This window comes from Electrophorus electricus, chromosome 1 (genome assembly GCF_041902795.1).
Source record: "Electrophorus electricus isolate QZ-2024a chromosome 1, ASM4190279v1, whole genome shotgun sequence".
Lineage (NCBI taxonomy): Eukaryota > Metazoa > Chordata > Actinopteri > Gymnotiformes > Gymnotidae > Electrophorus > Electrophorus electricus.
The window spans coordinates 26,355,915-26,373,704 of record NC_137497.1 but is presented as its reverse complement, the minus strand read 5'-3'; the positions used below and the strand labels follow the sequence as shown (position 1 = coordinate 26,373,704).

At 37.2% G+C, this 17,790-nt stretch overlaps 1 protein-coding gene across 2 annotated transcripts; it reads right to left on the bottom strand.

Annotated features, from left to right (window-relative positions):
- Window positions 1-479: 479 nt before the first annotated feature.
- On the bottom strand, window positions 480-17,183 carry LOC113576936 (phosphoserine aminotransferase). Of its 2 annotated transcripts, XM_027009311.3 has the most exons (9): window positions 17,009-17,178; window positions 10,784-10,844; window positions 10,633-10,702; window positions 10,315-10,520; window positions 9,521-9,693; window positions 9,218-9,387; window positions 3,936-4,064; window positions 3,457-3,594; window positions 480-1,102 (listed from the first exon to the last, which is right to left on the bottom strand). In XM_027009311.3, the coding sequence occupies exons 1-9, from the start codon at window positions 17,063-17,065 to the stop codon at window positions 985-987; spliced, it is 1,122 nt and encodes a 373-aa protein (XP_026865112.2). In that variant the 5' UTR covers window positions 17,066-17,178; the 3' UTR covers window positions 480-984. The 2 variants fall into 2 exon arrangements, with proteins under 2 accessions (XP_026865112.2, XP_081569852.1); XM_081713726.1 differs by lacking the exons at window positions 480-1,102; window positions 3,457-3,594; window positions 3,936-4,064 and adding an exon at window positions 4,104-5,871 and having other exon boundaries at window positions 17,009-17,183.
- Between the last annotated feature and the right edge of the window lie 607 nt (window positions 17,184-17,790).

The window sequence follows — 17,790 nt, the reverse complement described above, 5'->3', positions numbered from 1 at the left end:
ACCAGAGTTGACCTTAAACACTAAATGTATCCTGTTCAACTTTTTAGTCCATCCATTCTCCTAAAGAAATCCATTGATGCTGCATGAATTTTAAAAGAAGACAATTATTGTGGACTATGGACTCATAAAACTTGATGTAATAAATTCATAACACATTAACATATATACATAACTATATATACGTTATTTGTAGGATAGTATGATGGTCATTTATTACATTCATAGGTTCCGTACTGTTAAATCAAGCTTTGGCAAGCCAATTCAAGTTTGTTTACAAACTATACTTTTTAAGCCATTTTAACCAGGCACAATACTTTTTCATGCCATTTTAATAATTATTCATTTTACATTTTGATTATTCTAATATTATTAACATTAAAACACACACACACACACACACACACACACGTGCGTGTGTGTGCGCGTTATAAAGTTCACTGTCCATGTTTTGTCAACATCAATAATAGCCATAAAATGACTAAGCTTTTTGCAGGTCTTTAATTAATTTTTGGAAGAAAATAAAAAACATCAAATGTGCTCAAACATCTTTTACTTTAATTTCTATTGTCACTTTAATTTCTATTGTTTTAAATCTTTTATGCCACTTTGTTTACATATTAAGAAACTACATGGCACAAATATCTCTGCATTTAAATTGATTAGATATATACATAAAAGCTTTCTGATACAAATGTAAAGGTACATTGTATATTTAGATAAAAAGTCTAATATTGGTTTACAAGCTTACAGAGTAAATGACAAATGAGTGACAAACCCAATTGGGTATTCTTTTCTGACACATTCATGTTTAGTAGTGTTGTTTAAATAAACCAAGTTATAAAATTAGAACTATTCTCTAGCTACATAAAAGTAAATTTAAAAATAAAACATTTAAAATTCTAAGAAAACATATCCCAGGGACAACGCTAGTTAAAGAGGACAGCTGTTACCGCCAAAAGTGGCTAAGTGAATTTGTAAATATGACTAATGATCAATTTCCGTAAGATGATCCTTTAGAAACTCCTTCATATAGGCAGAGAGTGCTTGAGCATCTTCCAGAGTCACAGCATTGTACAGAGAAGCTCGTATTCCACCAACAGATCTGTCAAAAAACAAGAGTGAGGATGACATCATAATGCAAATAAGCAAGTATTCACCGCTTTATATACTTCTCTGTATACATACACAGTCAGTCTCATCCTTCTAGTAGGCAATCTGCCAGTGGGTATGAACGCTACACACATTACATACCCTATTACATAACATGCAGTACAATGCATAAATATCTCTCTCTACTATATACACACTACATACAAATTCCGGTAGTGGCTTTTTCATCTCAAAAAATTCCGCAAAAATGAGCTACTACAGGCTTCCATGGACAACTAATGAAACTACAGTTTTGACTTTAAAACCTTAATACACTGTTAATGCTCGTGATATCAGATGGGCTATTAGTTCTGTTACACTGCTGTGCTATTATGTCCATCTTATGATGAGAGGTAATAAAGAACAGAACTTGATCTTATAAGTTGCCTGAGCCTAATTTATGGTTCCACTCTTCCTACATCCATTTGAATGCAAACATTTTCAATAAACTCTTCGGTAATAGGCAAGGGTGAATGTAAACATATACAAACAATTACAAATCTCCAGAATTATAGCAATAAATGATGATATCCCATTACAAATCATGGTTATTTTCTTGTAGCCACTAGGTAGCTCAAGTGATTTTCTGCATCTCAGTGGGAGAATTAAGACATCAAATTGCTAAAAAATACATAAATTTTGATTCATTTTGTAATTACACATTAGCTATTGATTTTTTGACAACAAACTGATTCTGATACCAACATACTTCTACAATTATGAATTTAACTCCTCAGTCATGCCAATGAGAATTTGTTTTGTACTGAAGACCACAGCGATTTCTCCTGGACAGAGTATTTGTATTTAATTTTATGTAACACTAGTAATATAAGTTCTCCATGTCCATTTGGACACCCTTCTTCTGGATTTTACTTCTGTCCATTTTTATTCAATTTCAGAGAATAAATCACGTGTGCCAGTTATACTTTGCTTCAAGTACCCCAGTATTCTTTGCAAGATTAAAAATCTCTGTTGTAATATTTTTCATTTGGCCATAATTCACAGAGCCAAAACACAGCAGCTCATACCAGCTGTCAAGCACAGTGGTAGAGGGGTGGTGATTTGAGCATGTTTTGCAGCCACAGGACCTCGGCACCATGCAGTCATTGAGTCAACCATGTAGTCCTCTGTATACCAGAGTATTCTAGAGTCAAATGTGTGGCCATCTATCTGACAGCTAAAGCTTGGCCAAAATTGGGTCATGCAACAGGACAATAATCCCAAGCACACCAACAAATCTACAACAAAAGGGCCTAGCCAAAGTCCAGTTCCTTGGTTTCATTTTCTCCGCCACCACATCTGTTTTACCATGCCTGTTATTACTTCTTTCACCTGTCTGGTTTTGTGTTAATTAGTTCATACATTTAAACCCTGTCTGGTTCCCTGTGTCTCTGCTGTTCATTGAATGGATGTTGTTTTGTTTAATCATGCATCCTCCTACTCTCCATATTGGTTCTTTGACCCTGGACTACTCTGATGACTATGACTCTGGATTTTCCCTTAATAAATCTCGCTCTTCTCCACAGATGCGTCTGTCTCCTTAATGCTCACCATTACAGATACACATACTAATACATAAAACCACAAAATTCAAAGAGGCTGTCCTTTGTTCTTTTTGTGTTCTCTAAAAGTTAATGCATCTATGCTTCAAGGGGCCTCCTATTAAAGTTAAGACAAAGATTATACAGTCATGAGAAAAACATGAGACACGCCTTCATTTAACCGCACAGGTAATTAATCTCCAATCTCCCTCTTGGAAAGTAATTACTACAGTGAAAGCTAGGTTAATCTAAAGTACAAAAACTTGGTTATGACAATCAATACAAACTTTGCTGAACCTTTCTGGCATGGTGTTTAAATTCCGCCCAGGAATCCAAGTTTTATGTAAGAAAATAAAACTGTGGACACAGCTGCAGACTTGTGCTTTGCTGACATTTTAGTGAACAACTCAATTTACCAGTGTTTAGCACCAAATATTGCCTTTGATTTGTTCTGACTAATAAAAAAGATTTTGGCAGGGTGATACATACTCAAGGAAACCAAGTTCAGTGTCACAAAGATTATGCTTTCTTCAGTTAATATATTAAACACCCTCCAACATTTGCTTGCACGATTAGTAAAGCGATATTTCATGCTGTCCTGACGTTTTACTTGTTTTGTTGTCCTGGGTATTCAGGCAATCATTACATTTAGCTCTGAATACACTAAAACATGCAGAAAGATACAGAAGAGTGGAATTTACTTTAAGATCCCATGTAAAATGTAATTTGAAATTATTTACAGATTATCTTTGTGCATGTCCAATACCTGTGTCCTTTTAATGATATCATTCCAAGTTTGGAAGCACCATCCAAAAAAAGTTTTTCCAGTGCTTCATCTCCCTCTTTTTTCCCAATGCGGAATGGAATGTTCATGCGGCTCCGGCACGACACATCAATGGGGCAACTGAAAAAGGAGGTGGGTTGTGAGGGGGACAGCATGGTTCACACCGAAATGCTCCAGTACTCAGGCTCTCACTGCTTCAGAGCAAGTGCTGAGAAAATACCAGAAAGTTAATTAACAGCAATTTGTTTCCAGATTTAAAGCTTTTAGCTTTACTGGCATTTTAATTGAAAACTTTGTACTAAATGAGAGGAGAAACTTGCTATTATTACATTGGAACCGCAAATTAGTTACATTTAATTACCATAAAAAGACAGCAAGATTGCTTACAACAACTCAAATAGTTGCACAATATTAACATTCCTCATAGATATTAATACTTTTATTCATGCAATTTCACTAACCAATAGAATCCATTAGAGGTGTTTATGATGTCATAGATCAAAGATGATTTTTTTTTGTTCAATATCTCCATGGCTTCTGCACCTCCATTACTTTTGATCCATTCCAGAACCAGCTTCATGATGTAGATGCTATAAAGTTGTAAAATGACAACAACAGAGAGAAGGAAAAAAAACAAAAACACAGGTATTTGAACCAAATCGCAAACGTATTATACTGACCACCCTTTATTAAATGAGATGTTCCTGATGGTAGGGTTAAAAGTTACTAAAAGACTTGACCCCCATGGCAAACAAACAAACAAAAAAAAAACCTCCTAGACAGTAAAGAGCCAAAAGTATCGTAGCACCTAGGTGCACATAAGGGTATGTAAGGAAGGAGAAGCTCAGAGAAATAGCACAGAACAAGTTCAAGTAAGGCTTTAAAATGTCATGAGTAACAGTTTGCATTGGATGCATGAATATACCGGTAGTTGTGTAAATGATTCCTGTGAACTGTTTTTGTGGTGTGTACCCTTAGAGAGTGCAGTGGTAGCTCAGTGGCTAAGGTACTTGACTTGTAAGGTTGCTGGTTCAAGCCCCACCACTGCCAAGTTGCCACTGTTGGGCCCCTGAGCAAGGCTCTTAACCCTCAATTGCTCAAGTTGTACTCAGTCATAATTGTAAATCGCTTGGGATAAAAGTGTCAGCTAAATGCCATAAATGTAGAGAGTAAACCATGTAGAGTCAGAAAGGCCATGAAAAGGAAATTAGTTACAGAAGAAAGTTTCAATGTTTTGTCTGATCCCATTATAAAAATTGCAAGGTCAGACCATTTTGCTATAAAGGACTTAGCACCAATGAGTGAAATTTCAATTTGGTCAGTGTTTCAGAAGTTTTAAGGTCATCTGCATATGAAGGTCATGAATACATGACACCAGATGGGTGGACAACAGGTAAATGTTGATATAAATCTAGTTGTTACATGAAAATTTTGATAAGGGAGAAGAAAAAGTGTGTCCCTGGGGTAGCAAGTAAATAATGAAGAATAGAGGGCAGATCCCTGAGGAACATCTTGTGCTACAGTAGCAGACACAGAACTCTAGTACTCTGTTTGCAAGATATGATCTGACCCAGACAAGGGATAGATACCTGAGAGGCAGGACACAAGTAGGCATATATAATCAAAAGCAGAGACCCAAAAGAAGATGAATACTTAAGACCCCAAAGTCAGAAGACAGGAGGTTATTGGTGCTGTGTCATGTACAAAAGTCTGATCGAATATGTTCATAAAGATCACCACAAAAAAAGAATGTACATAATTGTGAGGCAAAAAACCTTCCTACAAAACATCTAGAAAAGGTGCATTAGAAATAGGTTAAACTTGGAACATCTGAAAACAAGCAACATGTTAAAGAAATGGCAGCTGAGGAAGCAGAGATGCTAAATAATATTCAACGCTATTTACTGAAATGACATTACATCATGGAACTCATGGTGACTAAAATGTTAAGATACTTACTTTAAAAATACAAAGCCCACAACTTGTACCCTTCAGCTTGGGTTTAAATAAGTATTTATACCCACCAAGTGTGAGTGTGTTAAGATGCAAACAGTCCCCAGGCTGCTGCGATGCATCAATGAGAAAGGACAGGTCAGTTTTTTTGGACCATTAAGTTGTTGGTCAGGAGGTGCCTCATCAGTAAGTTGTAGCATACAAATTTAACATAGTTCTCATCAAATAAACCCAATATAATAGGCAGAGAACCAGAGCTGGATAGGGGACACAGTGGATTTTGAAAGTAGATTTGAAAAGATTATTCCTTTGTACAAGTCTCGTAGTGCAAATGTGTCTCTTATTGCAGAGAACATAGACAGGCAGGAGTTGTGCAGGCAAATAAAATTAAAGGTCATGTTCCAGTTGTAATAGGTTGATGGAGAGTATAAACCAGCAAAATATCTGAATGGAAGAGAAAAAAAAAAATCAGAACATTCTACACCTGTCCCTTAAAGGCAGAATCAACTGCATTAAAATTAATATACTAAAAGAGGACACCCTATTCCACCATCTCCCCGTCTTTCCTTCCAAGTCTAAAAAAAATCATGCTTTTTAAGGAATGATGGGATTCTTAACATTCATAAAGAATTTCTTCAGAGAGAATTCCAGGGTGCAATCTTAGGCATTATTACTGGGTGGTTGATCAAAATACAAAAAAAAAAACCCAAAAAAACACTGGACCCAGAGACAGACTGGTCTGCCTGATTCTTGCAGTTCTTCTTCCCTTCTAGATTTGGTGACAGTAAAACTACCCCTTTCTATTTCACAATACATCACATGTCCAATCATTCCTTCCATGCTCAGAATTTGCGCACAATCTAGGAAAAACTATGAAAAAAATAAAAAATAAAAATAAAAAATAAAAAAAAAGTGATGGATTTGTCTGTTCAAGGACCCATTCGTAACAACCACGTTTCTTCCTATTAACCTTGACTCCATCTTTATGGAATGGCAGAAAGTGGACCTCTGCAGACTCAAAGACCAAAAGACAGGACTTTCACCCATTTCATGTTTCTTGTCCACCAAATATAAGCTTGCAATTTCTCACTTATTCCACTATTTACAAATTCAACATTTCATGAGAATGCACGGCATAAACTTTCACATACCTATTACCAAAATCAGTAATAGAAGCCATTCTAGACATCCAAGTGTACTTAAAAGGACTTAAATTTCAAAACTGTATACAAGTACAATGGCTCTTAAAAACAATCACTAGAAAAACTTCTGGAGATACCAGAGCGGACATGGGAAACTGCCCTGTTTAGAATCAATGGGTCAGCATCTTGTGCTTGTTTGAGACTTTTTCAGTTTAAGATTGTACATTGTACTTACTACTGTAAAACTAGGCTGGCCAAGATGCATTCGAATACAGATGAAATTTGCGATAACTCACCATGACAAGGCCAGCTCAGTTTGTGTGTTTTGGGATTGTCCCAAGTTTATGCACTTTTGTCTCACAGTATTTACAACTTTGTCTGAGGCATTTCTAATGTTGAACTTCAGCCTAGCCTAGCCTAACATCTGCACAACTAACAAAATAAAGGATGCTCTAGCTTTTTCACCATTGCTAGCTTGAAAGAATGTTGTTAAACTGGAAACCAAGAGACCCAGCAAAAGATCATGAATGGATGAAAGACAATGCTTTTTCTCAAGCTAGAGAATATTAAATACTCCCTTAAAGTGTTCATTTAAAAATTATGCCTCGGAAACCAATATTGTCAATATATGTTAAAAAGTTATCCAGCCTTCCTCAGGAATAGGCCTAACTAAAAAGTAACACCAAACTCAAACTTGCCATGACTGTATTTATTGCAAAAGCACTTACTTATTTATTCTATTTTCACTCTCTGCCCCTCCTTTTTATTATTCATTTAGTTTTATTTGTTTATTTATTTATAAAACTAATTTTCCCTCCCTCTCTTCTTCTGTGGGAAGACAGTGTCTGTTCTGTTGTTGGGGAATAAGTTTTAAAAAAAAGAAAAAAAAGAAAAAAAAGAAAGAGACCATATTGACTGTTATTACTTTATATCATTGTATACCATGAATTCCCCTGAATTAAAAATATTAAGAAGCGGCAGCCCAACTGGACAGATATGATGCCACATGCAGGAAATTAGCTCCAACTCTGCTCCTGAAGAGCCCTCAAAGCACCGTCTACTACCACAGAGACTTCAAAAAAACCATCATCTGGTATGATGAATTCAACTACACTTGCAATGTAAAAACAGAAGTAATACACGATCATATCAGAATATTATGATGACCCCTGGTTTGGAATGAACCCAGCCTGGGATGCCACAGACACCATGTAACAAGGTTTTCTGCATGTATAAATAAGCGAGCACTCCAGTCATGGGCAAAGGATGCGATATGACTGATGTCAAAAAGGATATGACAGAGTACCGGGCGAAAAGTGGTAGCATCTCGGAAACTGCAAACTTTATGGGGACATTTTAGAGCCGCTGTGGTCAAGGTGTACTCAGAATGGACTCCTCGCACATCGAGTGCCTCCCAACAGAATAACAGTGGTGCCCCATAAGCTATTCATGCCAGAGAGGAACAATGACTCCAGCATAGTACAGGCCATTCATCACAACACAGTGGACCAATCAGTCTCTGTAATGAACACAGGAGCAATGAGGAAAGTCTCAGAGATCAACCATGTTCGCTTAATGGTATGTCTGAGCCTATGAAACAGAAGTATGGTTAAGGCACCAAGATTGACCAAGGCTCATCGTCAGAACTACCTCTAGTTTGCACGGGAGGACCATAATTGGACACTGGAGGATTGGAAAAATATTGCTTTCTCAGACAAATCCAGGCTCATGCTACATAAAGTGGCTGGACAGTGGTCTATACACAACCAAATGCATGAGAACTGCCTCCAAGAGAGAACTATGGGCCAAAGGCAGGGTGGTGGTGGAAGAGTACACATCTGGGGGTTGTTTTCCTGGCATGATCTTGGACCACTAATACAACTCTCAATGCCAATGGGTACATAGGCAATCCTAGGAGATCATATACACATGTACATTCTTATCTTATGGTAAAATGGTACCCATCAACAGCATAATGCTCTAACTCACTGCACAAGAGTGGTGCATGAGTGGTTTCAGGAGCATGACAATAACTTTGGTGTCCTTCCTTGGCCTGCTATAAATCCAGTGGAACACATCTGAGAACACATGGATCACCGTGCTGACCCACAAACACACAACCTGAGGGACCTTAGTGCTCCGCCACACTTGGAATGGGCACGAGTGCCTCTGGATACCGTCCATCACCTAATACAGTCCATGCCACGACGTCTCGCTAGTGTCATCCAAGCAAAGGGTGATTATTCCCACTATTTAGTAGATGGTCATAATATTCTTATATGACCGTGTACATGCCACAGTTACACAGTATGTAGTAGAATTACAGGGACATAAGCAAAGAGACATAGTTCAACTGTAGATGTTCTACATCTAGATATTCTAAATGTTCCAACTATATAAATAAGGAATACAAACACAGAACTATTCCATGAGTGCCATTCATCAAAACTGGGTTTACTCCTGGGACCTCTGAGTGCAGAATGCAAAATAATCTCTCATGCTGAATTTTTAGATTAAATGCTATATGCTTATTTTAGTGTTAATTCTTACAAATATGTTATTGCTGTGACTGTCATCCAGAGACTTAAAACAGGCATATGAGCACTGAAAGAAAGGGGGGGGGGGGGGGGGACATCAGTAAGACTTACCTGAAGCAGGAGGGTGTGTTGTAGAGGGAACTGTTTCCAGCTTGTACTTGGTAATCCAGTACAATAGGGCATTCCTTCAAGGCGTTTCCCAATAGATCCTCTTTCACTATGACAACAGTGACTCCAGCACATCCTATGTTCTTTTGGGCACCTGCAAATATTAGCCCAAACTTGGACCAAAAACAAACAAATTTCAGAAATAAACCAATGAAGCAAAACAAACAAATAAAACAAGTTATAGTACTTTATCATTAATCAGATGTTCCACAATGGAAAAACCTAAATAGTAGCAATAACGCCAACCTTTGATACATCTATTGGTCGGGACAGGAAATTTGATGACATATCACTGACAATAATGACATCCTTGGTTTCAGGAATGAAATTAAACTCAACACCATGGACTGTTTCATTGCAGCAGTAGTAGACATAGGACGCTGAAGGATTCAATGACCAACTGCTGCTGTCTGGAATACCTGAAGGTAAACATCCACATTTATTTTTAGAATTCATGAAAAGCTAAAAGCTTTTTACCGGTATTTTAAAGGGAATTTCTTTTTTACTTTACATATTGCAACATTTTTAAACTTTATACCAATGTAAATTTTTGCTCTACACATTTCTTTCCATTTTTCTTTCAGAGCAATATTCTACCAAATGTCTGTCACCTTTTCTATATGCAAAAATACAAAAATCAAAGTATACAAAAATCATAAACCTGCATTAAGCATTGAAGACAATTCATCAAGTGAAATTAGGACTGTTAGGCTAATTAGCAGTTTTTCTTAAACACAATAATAGTGAAAATAAACAGGTTGAAAATAGTTGAAAAAATTTGTTGTTAAATTCAACAAGAAGTAAAAGAAAACAAAATGTATACAAATCGAACATTTCTGAACTACCTTCAAATACACAATCGTTTTGCATTTTGGACATTCCTCAGTGGATGATTGGTTTATTAATTTGAATGGTTGAGTTCTCTTTAGAAGCAGAGCAATTTCCATAATAATGTCCTTAAAATATGTGCCATTCCTACAGTCAGAATCAGGTGGTCATTCACAGCAGTTTTTTCAAAAGGAAAATTCTAAAGAACTTACTTGTGTATCTATCCAGGTTTGGGTGAATTAGATTCACTTTGCCATACTTCTCTGCCTCTTTGGCAGCTTTTGCAGACCAAATCCCAGTCACGATATAATCCGCACACCTGTCCTTCTTCAGACCAATCAGATTTAGAGGAACAGCACTGAACTGCCCTGTTCCACCACCGTGAAGAAACAATACCTTGTAGTTTTCAGGTATATTCCTGTGTACAGAATAGGTAAAAACAAAACATGAATGTTAATATGGATACTTGGCAATTATATGACTATCAATCAAAGCCATGTCAATGTACTTTCATTAGGAATAAAACTCACAGAAGCTCACGAAGAAGATTTTCTGTGGTGTTTATGATGTTGCTGAAATCTGATGTCCTGTGGCTCATTTCTAGACATAATGAGTACGGATCATTACCACTGCAATCATATAAAACTTAATGCCATAATTAATTTTTAATATCATCCTTACCAAGAACACTAATCCCAGTGCCACTATAATTCAGCAGCTCCCTCTGTGCTTGGATCAAAACCTGAGGAAAGCCAGAGGAATTGCTCTACAGATTTCTTCTGATTAGAACATCAACTTTCTGCATGTGGTTTCCTGTTCTTCATGGATGCAAATCACAGGCACTAGATATGTACAGTCCCATTGCAGCAGCAGGTCATTACATTGCAACAAAGTGGGGGGCCTTTCACACTGTATACTGATGAGCAATGTTATAGTTATAACATCTTGCACATTGTGCAATGTGCTTTATTCTGATTAGAACTGGCTTTAACCACATTCATTTGGGTTATCCAACCAGTTCCCATTACATTTTCACCCAACGCCTACAGTCATAATGATTCTGCTAGCTAAAAGCAAGTAAAATAAAATATTGGCATTGCTTCATCCAAGTTCAGTCAGCCTTTAAAAACAAGCTTGCATATGAATCTAACTTGCATATGAAATCTGGAGATTGTGAAATGCAATGCATAAAAACAAAAACTGTGGCATTTTAAGACCTAGGCAAGATGGATTTAAGACATAAGACAAATTAAGGATTTGTGTTTGGATAAACGAATTTAAGATGCATGTGTGGACAACCTGCTATTTGGACCTGAATATGATCCCTGCCACTTGGTTCTGTCTTTCAACTTATGCTTTCCCTGCCAGCACCTGGCATACCGCTTCTAGGTTCTGGATTGCCTCAAAGGCTACTCTGTAATGTTTGCATCTTGGGTCTGCCGCTGTCCTTCAACCCCATGTCAGTCACCTCTGCTATTTGTTGGTGGTAAACTCCACAGAGGGGCCCATTATACAATGGAACCTCCTCTGCATGCATGGCAGCCCCATCCCCCATCTGACTGAGGCACACCTTCATTCCTTCTACCCTGATCACTTACTCTTTTTACTAACAGCTGACTACACTTCTCCCATTTGAATAACAATCCTATGTCCTTTCCGTAGATCAATCATTGAGTAAATGTCACTTTCCAACTTGGCATATAGTTTGATGTCATCCATGTACAGGAGATGGCTGATGGTAGAGATTAAGGAGCAGAATTACCCACACTCACTTATTGATAATCTGTTTGAGAGGATTCAGGCATATGCACAACAGTGGTGGGGACAGTACATCTCCTTGACATATACCACTCTGTCAATTGTCTGAGTTGGCTTCTAGCATTATCCTACAGCATTCCACAGCGTTCTAGCCCTTATGGCTTCACTGACTTTATCCGGGGCTAGGCATTCTTTCTTGTAGTTGATCTAGGCAACACTTAGGCTGGTCTGTCTGGTCTTGGAATCCTGCTAGATGGCTCCATCATTCAGCAGGTGATGGTTTGAGTCTCCGGTTTGCCCCTTCTGAGCAGTGCTCATACTTGCATATGTGCTCATTCAGCTTGGTGTCTATTATTCCTGACATGGATTTCCTTGTTGTAGCCAGGCAGGTTATTGGTCTGTAGCTGGATACATTTGGATCCCTTGTTGGGACCCCTCATGACTAGTATTGTCCCAGCCTGAATGGGAGCTTTTAAAGTGCTGTTTCTTTTATTCTGCTAGTCAGCCATTCAGTGCTGTTTTCTTTAACCTGTAGGCATGTCTTGATGCCAGTGCTCTTAACCTTTGTTTAGCAGATTTTATAGCCTCACTTATTGGCTCCCTGTTGTAATCCTTCTGTAGCCAGACCCCATCTTTGATCTTTATGCCCTTCCAAAGCTCTGTCAATTTGCTGACTTCCATCAGAGTTGTTTTTATGTTGGCTTACAGCCTCTGTCTCCAAGAGGGAAGGTCAGTTTTCCATGGCTTGTATTTTGTTGCCTAGGATCCCTACCATAACTATTGCAGTGGCATATACCAGTTTGTTGGTTTCAGTTATACTGGTTGTTGGTAGTAGAGCTCTTTGCTTATTGTAGCATTCATATCTGCTTGCATACTGTATGATGGTTTGCTTGCCACTAAAGCTAAGTATATACTATGCAGTCATTGTAACAATGCTGTCACACAGGGCAATCACAGATAATGAAACATTTATTTGGCAGAGAGTTAAAATTTTTGGTCGTGGAATGTACAATAGGTCATGCTCCTCTGCAGCAATTGTAGTTCTTCTGCAACCAAAGAGCAGAAGAAGCTATGATCATCTTGTGGCAGTGCTCCAAAATCTCAGTGTGACCGCTGCTACATGCGTCTAAAAACAACCTATAGGGAGAGGCCTGGAATTATGCACAACCCATACATTTGTTATTGATTTGAAGTTGATGTATCACAACAAAATATGTTGGACCCAAAATAAGAACATTGTGGGATTGTGGCAGCAGAAAGCATGCCTTTTGATGTCTCCTTTTGGCAAAAATAAGATATATATATATATATATATATGGATGACAAAAGCAGAAAGATTTTCTAGCATTACTATTATATAGTCTGACTTTCAGCACAAGTGAAGTGGTATAGTCGGTCATTGACTTTGGTCACGATTTCAGATGTACCATCTCATAGTGTAACATGCAATAAACAAACAAGACCACTGGAAGACCACTGGAATCACAGTGTAAAGCCATCTTAAATCAGGGGAGCCTACAGTAGTGGCATTCTGTGTGCAAATCAGCTGTCTTAACCTCTTAACCACTACACTAAATAAGCAGACATACATACACAATAATAACAACAACAACAATAATAATAATAATAATAATAATAATTATGGGATGGAGTACTAAAGTCCACCCTTACATTGATTTAATTTCTAGTCAAAATGGCTATTAAAGTACAACTTGTTCATTTCTCAGTATCAGGAACATAGCAGGAAACTTTGTAACTTTGAGATGAAATGCAGTTAACCAACCAATGCACACCATTAAAGTGTGACACTGCTGCACAGCAGGAAATGAAGGAAATAGAGATCTGAGCACCCATGCCAAAAATCTTAAACTAGCATATTTTCAATGGGTCAAGGATCCAAAAGCAAAGCAAATCAAACACTAGCATTAAAACTGCTCCAACTATTCCACAGTGGAAAGAGGAAGTAAGGATGGGATTCATCAGAGATTAAGAAAAATGGATCTCTCTCAGTTTTCCTTACCCATTATACTTTTAGTGAATGTTTAGTCCCTACAAAATAAAACGTATGAGTTATAAGCTGCACTGAGGTTTCAACACACCTATAGGGATGTCTGTATAATGGCCTTACTGAGACCTGGTTTACACAAAAAGATGCTGATTCTGAGCTAGCTATGGACCAAGGCAGAGTTTCAGAGCTTCTCTTCACCAAGCCAGAGGAACCAGTAAAGAGCAAGCTGGATATATTTGCCTTTGTGTGTCTGAAATCTGGTGTAAAACAGTAATGGTGAGAGAGATACACTATGTACCAAGGAAAGTGAACCATCAAGTGTGTCCTTGAGCAATTGAAAAAGTAAAACGAACCTATAAAGAGAAGTTGGAAATGAAGTTGAGAAATAATAATCTGGGCTGTATATTATTATGGGTTTTAAAGTCATAGGCTAAAGAGGCGTGGTTTTGGATTTATTTTTTTATTCTGGTATAAATCTAGCAAATTAGTTACATAAATTTATCTAAGATTTGATCACTTTTTTTTAAGCAGGAAACATTTCAAGGGAAAATATTGATAATAGGGGAAAGAATTGTGTTGATGCAAATCAGCTCAATATTCAAACATCATAAGGTAAGGAGCCCTGGCCCTGAGGGTATAGGAGATAGTCTGCTTAAATACTGTGCAGAGTAATTGGGTCCAATTTTCTGCCATATTTTTCAATCGTCACTTAATTATCAGACAGTGCCAAAGTTGTGTAAACTAGCAACAGTTCTGGTTCCAAAAATTAAATGTTGCACTACACTCAATGGTTTTAGGTTGGTAGCCCTCACATAGTTCTGAATTGTCTTAAAAAGCTGCTTAAAGAAAAGTGATTGAATAAAACAGAATAAAAGGTAAGGGTAAACAGCCATTTTTCCAAACAATTAAAGGTCATGCACTGGTTCACCACAACGTTGTGTACTCTCTCCTCTATTGTACATATTCTACACACATGACTCACAATAGGCATATAGTGAAATTTGCTGATGACACTGTCCTTCTTTCCAAGGATGAAAAAGGACATGGTTCTGTTGTGAAATATTTTATCAAATGGTGTGATGAGGCTTTTTATACATCAGAATAGCTAAAACATATGCTTATTGATTTTAGACAAAAACACATTGCTCAGGACAAAACCATTAATAAAAAAAAAAAATAAATAAATAAAAATAGAGGTTGAATGGGTTAATGAATACAAGTACCTAGGTACAATAACTAACAAAGTTGTTGCAAGCCCAGAATGATTATTTGTGTAAAAAGGGCCTACAGAATTTGTCTTGTCTGAGAAAGTTTGCATTCTTTAACTTTGATAAAAAACCTTAATGGAAATGTTTTACAAGCTTGTTTTATATTTTTCATTGATTTGTTGGTTTTAAAATTATAATGTGAAACATAAGATGAATCTAAACAGCATTATAAACCAAGCTAGCAAGATTATTGTTACTTCTTGTAGCTGAGCTGTGTGACAGAAGGGCTGTGAGCAAGGCCTAGGCCCTGCATTTAGAGTTTGGTCTTCCTCCATCAGACACTCACCATAGAATACCCTTAATGAGGACAAATAAAAACAAATATTCATACATCCCATCAGTTATAAAACTGAATAGATAATCGATTTGCTTTATGCATGATGTCTTAAGCAAATTTCATGCAACTATGCTGCAAATGAATTTCCACAATGTATATTTTAAAAATGATCAACTGAAATGAACATCACATTAGCAACTCATACAAAAGCGATTATATGTGCAACAAAACATTAGAGCTAGTAGATTAATTTGAAAAATGAGAAAAACCTTATTTTTGTAAGTTCAACATTTAACTCATTTATCCTGCATTCATTTCATGTGCACTTGTTTGATTTCTGCAGTGTTAATGCAACTGCTTGACATATTTATATGGGTAACTGGTTTGCTGAGCAGAAGAGGTAGTGGCTCCCAAATCATTCTAGATTTTCAGTTATAATGTGGACCTTTCAAATCAGAAATAGCCGACAGCTCTGTAACTAAATCTCACAACCTTCCAGACATGATTCTCTGGTATGCACTGTTTAAGGTATAATAGAGATGAATGTAGCAAACTTTTATTCCATGTATTAATTTTTAGAATCAGAGATTTCAATCTTCCATCATCTATCTCAGTTGGCAGAGCCTTCTGAAAAAAAACTTTTTTTGCAATTGTGTGAGACAAGGCAGATAAATCCTCTCTCAGTTTAACAAACTCTAGGTTGTTTTCGTGATGAGTCACTGAGGTAATAATGAGTTACTTAGTACTGAGGTTTGACCAAGACCATTCGTTGCTCTCTAGTTTTGTCTTTTCTTACTCCGAATGCCTTCTTTAAAAAAGAAACCTACGATTGGCCTATAGGCCAAGTCTAGTCGAACTGACGATACAAATAATACCCTCCAGGCCAATGATAATTAATTTATTGCAGTAAATTTAGCACATCGCCTAACCTGAAAGCTTCACTAGCCTTTAAAAAGAGAAAAAGACAAGTATGGTGCATAAATCCAGTTAAACCATGTAAATCCTAAGACAAGTGATATTTTAATACTGTTCTATTAAATCAAAGCGATATTTTACAAGCAAGTACTGTAAATCGATTTTACTTTGAGCTATTTATGTACGTCACGATAAGCAAAAGACGTGCGCATAATCACGTTGTGAATAACAGTTGATTTACGCTTAAAGTTGAAAATGATTTCACGATCTACAAACGCTGAAGTTCACTACCAGTAACTACGGCCGATCAAGTCACAAGCATTTGAACGAGGGCATTGACGATTTGTGCTTGAAGACCGAATGACTGGCTGATGTAACATCAACACCCATCACTGGAGACGGTTGTAATCTTGATCCTGTGTCCACCTCTACTGCAGCTAATTTGAATTCACACTTCATCAAGCCCCAAACCACCTGATGTAACAAGTCGGCTGATTGTCAGTAAATATATTGATACATTTCATCAAGAAGACGAAAGATGGCGGCGGGCGAAAATTTTCTAGATGCAGATCAACTCAAAGCCTTATGTGAGCTCACAAAAGCTACAAAAGAAAGCTAATCAAATATACGTCATTTTATCCAACTGATGAATCCATGCATGAATCCAACTGGAAACTTACGGATGGTGGAAGTTTTGCAGGTCCTGCACCAAAATTAATAATGTTTTTCTTTTCCATTGTGTGAATAATGCTTTTCTGTTTTAAACAAAACTACCGCAGATTATACGGTGCGCAGTCTCTAAAACCTAGACGACAAACTTTCTCCTCCCAGCATGGACTATTGATTAACTCCATGTGGTACAGAACCAATTTTTGCACGGTCTTTGATTGGCCATTTGGACATGTGTACTCTATTTTCAACTTTTGATTGGATAGTCTTGCTGAGCCTTGATGTGATTGGCTTTGCTTTTCACGCCACTAGGACGTGATTAGCCTTCCATAATATTTCGGAGTCTGGCTGTTTATGACAACGTCCGGATTCGGGCAATAACACTGTAAATTTGGTCAAAGGGTGTTACGGAGGCTGCAAAGATGAAAGCAGCATTATTTCCAGTGCATACATCTCGATCAGAACGGACGTTCTTCTTTCTTTCTGATTCAGGCGTTCTAAGTTTAGAAACAGGCTAAATGTAGACTAATTGGTTACCCCTCAAACTGACATATTTTAGGAAGCAACAGTATTATAAAGTGAGCAATATTTGCTTGAAATTAAAACAGGCTTCTGCACAAAGCCACTCATTTTGCCTCACCACAGTCATCTGAGAAAGCATAGAGAAAGCATCCAAAAAACGCATCTGCTAGATGTTCCCACCATCTGTAAATTTATTTTTTCACCTTCACATTTTTTTCATTTTATTTTGGCCTATTTGTTATTTTGCTGCATGTTGATAGATAAGTAACAA

Bases quoted from the DNA above. Each gene is read 5' to 3' on its own strand.
- LOC113576936 (XM_027009311.3), bottom strand. From the start codon at position 17,065: ATGGAAAAGAAAAACATTATTAATTTTGGTGCAGGACCTGCAAAACTT. The intron at 9,388-9,520 runs GTTGGCGTTATT...TTTTGGTCCAAG, and splicing joins GACCAATAGATGTATCAAAG to TTTGGGCTAATATTTGCAGG. The intron at 4,065-9,217 runs GTAAGTCTTACT...ACAACTTTATAG, and splicing joins AACACACCCTCCTGCTTCAG to CATCTACATCATGAAGCTGG.